Source organism: Arachis ipaensis, chromosome B06, assembly GCF_000816755.2.
Source record: "Arachis ipaensis cultivar K30076 chromosome B06, Araip1.1, whole genome shotgun sequence".
Lineage (NCBI taxonomy): Eukaryota > Viridiplantae > Streptophyta > Magnoliopsida > Fabales > Fabaceae > Arachis > Arachis ipaensis.
In genome coordinates, this window is record NC_029790.2 from 135,693,326 (window position 1) to 135,696,589 (window position 3,264).

Consider the following 3,264-nt stretch of genomic DNA (forward strand, 5'->3'; position numbering starts at 1 on the left):
AGTCGTTAGTTTTGATACTTTGCTAGTAAATTTTCCTTTAGGCTGTACTTTCATATCATTCGATATGAATTTCATTTTGGTTTAAAAGTAGTGGGAAAAACAATGGTCTCTGCATCCTGTTAATTCGGCGGATCTAATTAATTTTACTCACTCACTTGACTAGCTGTCTTTTGTTAAATTTGTATTTGATAAAACTATTCCAATTCAGAACTTGTAGAAAACTCCAACTTGTAGAAAAAAACATGATTTCTTCTAGCTGTACTTTTTGTTGTTGTATTCTAATCTGCTCGTGCTAATACTTAGTTGGCAGATTTTGTCAAAGTTCCACTTGAGAGAGCTGGAGGAATAGTCAATCTTATTGATATTTATTGTCTCTTCAATCGCGCTCGTGGCACAGGTTCTAATAATCTTTCCCTTCTGTGCTTCCTTGAATTGGTTATGCCTCTAGTTTTACATTTTTGAACTAATTCCTCGCTTGTTTTGGTTGTCTAATAAACAGAGTTAATCTCACCTGATGATTTGTTACAAGCATGTTCCCTGTGGGAGAAGTTTGATGTGTACGTAGTATGACATTGTCTTTGATATTAATAACTTCAGTTACAATGCATGATAAAGTGAAGTCATAGTGTAGGCATGGGTAGTAGCTGACTTGAATCAAACTCCTTGTATTCTACCTTGTTTGATTCTATAATTTAGTCCTCTTTTTTGTCATCTGTACTTCCATTCATTGATAATCTTATTTAATTATTTCAGCCCCGTGGTTCTACGTAAGTTTGACAGTGGAGTCATGGTAATACAGAATAAGTCCCACAGTGATGAGGAGGTTAGTTCATTTATCTTTTTGGTTTCCGGTCAGTTTTATATCTCTTTTAGGTTTGATGTTGTTATTACCTTTTGAAAACTAATTCTTCTCCCATCTAGTGGAGGGCATAATCTAGAAACATAAGGAAGTAAGATGGTTAAAAAAAAGGAAATGGAAAGTTATGTTTTTCAGAATCGAAGTTCCCATGAAATATTCTGGAGATGGATTTTCTTCTTCTGCTCCACCTTTATCCTTGCCTTCACCCTTTCCAGAGATTATTTTAGCTTCAGGCCATACAAAACGGGGAAAATTTAAAGGCCTATGCGTTGCTTATTCTCTTCTTCCTTGCATTGTGAAGTAGAACTTGTTCTCATTTCATCTTCCTGCATTTTGGTTTGCCTTACTATGTTTTCTCCCCTTTTTTGTGGTCTTTTCTACTATTGGATGCTTCCATGTAACTCTCGAAGTTTGTGGCCTTAAGAGCTTTTGTTTTGCTTGCAGTCTTGGACTATGGTAGCTGAAAATAGGCAGGGTTGGCTATATAAATCAAAAGCACCATATTTTTTTATTTTTAATTGGTAATCATAAGCCATGTTCATGTTCAAACCATAGCAGCCATCACTGTTCCTTTTGCATAGATATTTTTTTGTATTTCATCATGTGGTGGATAAAGTCATGTCCTTTTGTTGGCATCTTTGCATTAGTGATTTTACCCAAATGTTTCCCTAATTCTGCGTTGGTAAACTCAACATCATTAACTCCAAATGTCTGCTGGCTTTATATATATTGGATAAGGTTTCTTTAATTTTTGTTTGTCTCTCTGTTGTAAACAGATAAGGCCCCTTTCTAATGTTGTCAATCTTCATTCACGTTTTTGTCATTTTGACGTCAACCTCATCTTATATTAAAAAGGTGGTTAAGTTTGACTTAAGCAAGTATGATTTGGTGCAGGTTTTCACTAAAATCAAGGTGCTTGTTATGAAGCCCGATACTCTTCGGGCTGGAATAAGTGCTAGTGATGCTGCAAGGACACTTGGAGTTGCCCCAGCAATGGCGAAGGAGCATCTTCTGTCTGCTGAGAGCAAGGGTATGGTAGTGCTTACTACTTCAATAGTTTAAGCAAGATAACCGTGTTCTAACTTGTGATCTTGGTTGAATCTTTTCAGGTTTGCTATGCAGAGATATAAGTGCGGATGGATTTCGTTTCTATATTAACCTGTTCACCGAGATTGATCGAGATGATTTGCATTTGTAAGGAAACCATCATGCTTGATATGTTACTATTCTTTTCCTGGGTTCTCATTGGACTTCAGTTTGATGCATTGCATACTATTTTGTTGTTTGATTCAATTAAGCATAAGTGGTTTTGTGATATGCTATTTATGCAGAGTTAAAGATCATGGAATATATGCCACATGGGTAAGGGCAAACCATGCACCTCAATAGAATTGCAAGCTTTGATATGTTCAATTTAAGGTATATGGATAATTCATAATAATAGAACCTAAACTGTTGTAATGCCATTTTGGTTTTCATCACTGTCTTCTTCTAAGCTGACATTTTTTGGTTTCGGATGATCAAATTTACAGGTTGAAAAGTTTCTTGAGACAAGGTTGATATCAATAGAACACTAACATCGGCACAGGACACGACAAAGCGCATTTGTTACTTATTAACGATCCAATTGAGGAAGGCATAGCTGAAGCAGCAGTTTTTGACAATCCCTGCAAATTGTACCATAGTGTAGAATTTTCATAGTAGTAGAGTGGTCTTGCAATTCGGAAACATTGTTTTTTACATGCTGTCAATCTATAAAATAAGAGATAAGAGATATTTCTGTTCCGGGAAAAAGGATAAAGGATGTAAATAAATAAATGATTACACAATATGGATTCTACTAGGTTAGATAAAACTTGGAATGAAAGGTTCGTTAAAACTTGACAATCTTTGTTTATGATCTTATCGAAAATGCATGGCATCAACGTGATTACTTTTTCATTTTTAATTTTATTTTTGGAGTGATCCAGATTACTAGGTAAAGGCTGCTACTGATAATTTTCTTATTCTTTGAATATTTAACTTTTAAATATTTATTACTAGAGAAAAACTGGAAATAACAAAGGAATTATGATAAACTCATTATAAAGGTTTTCTTTTTCCACAAGTCATAAAAGATAAACACAAACAATGGATTTTGTAAATTTTCTCATCTTTCTTACCCATGTTATCTCGATGACCGTTGATCATTCTGATTCTGAAGGTGACCCCTCTTTTCAACAGTGCATCTGAATAGTCCATTATGATTCCTTTTTACAATATATTTACCAAGTAGTTTGGATTGTTCTTTAGGATGTGCTTTCAAAAAAAAAAAAACCTAATTAATTGATCTTTTCTGAAAATAAGAAGAAAAAAATCTAATGTGATTTTTCTCTTTAACATTAATGGAGCTTTTGGGAGCTCTC

General features: G+C 34.3%; 1 protein-coding gene across 1 annotated transcript in view; it reads left to right on the forward strand.

The window, feature by feature from the left end:
* Positions 1 to 2,807, forward strand: part of LOC107605662 (vacuolar protein sorting-associated protein 36) — a 6,816-nt gene extending 4,009 nt beyond the window's left edge. Inside the window, exons 3-9 of the mRNA XM_016307616.2 lie at positions 304 to 397; positions 500 to 557; positions 754 to 823; positions 1,754 to 1,889; positions 1,969 to 2,053; positions 2,191 to 2,278; positions 2,392 to 2,807. Coding sequence (XP_016163102.1) covers positions 304 to 397; positions 500 to 557; positions 754 to 823; positions 1,754 to 1,889; positions 1,969 to 2,053; positions 2,191 to 2,248 — 501 coding nt within the window. The 3' untranslated portion in view covers positions 2,249 to 2,278; positions 2,392 to 2,807. The remainder of the gene's footprint in view (positions 1 to 303; positions 398 to 499; positions 558 to 753; positions 824 to 1,753; positions 1,890 to 1,968; positions 2,054 to 2,190; positions 2,279 to 2,391) is intronic.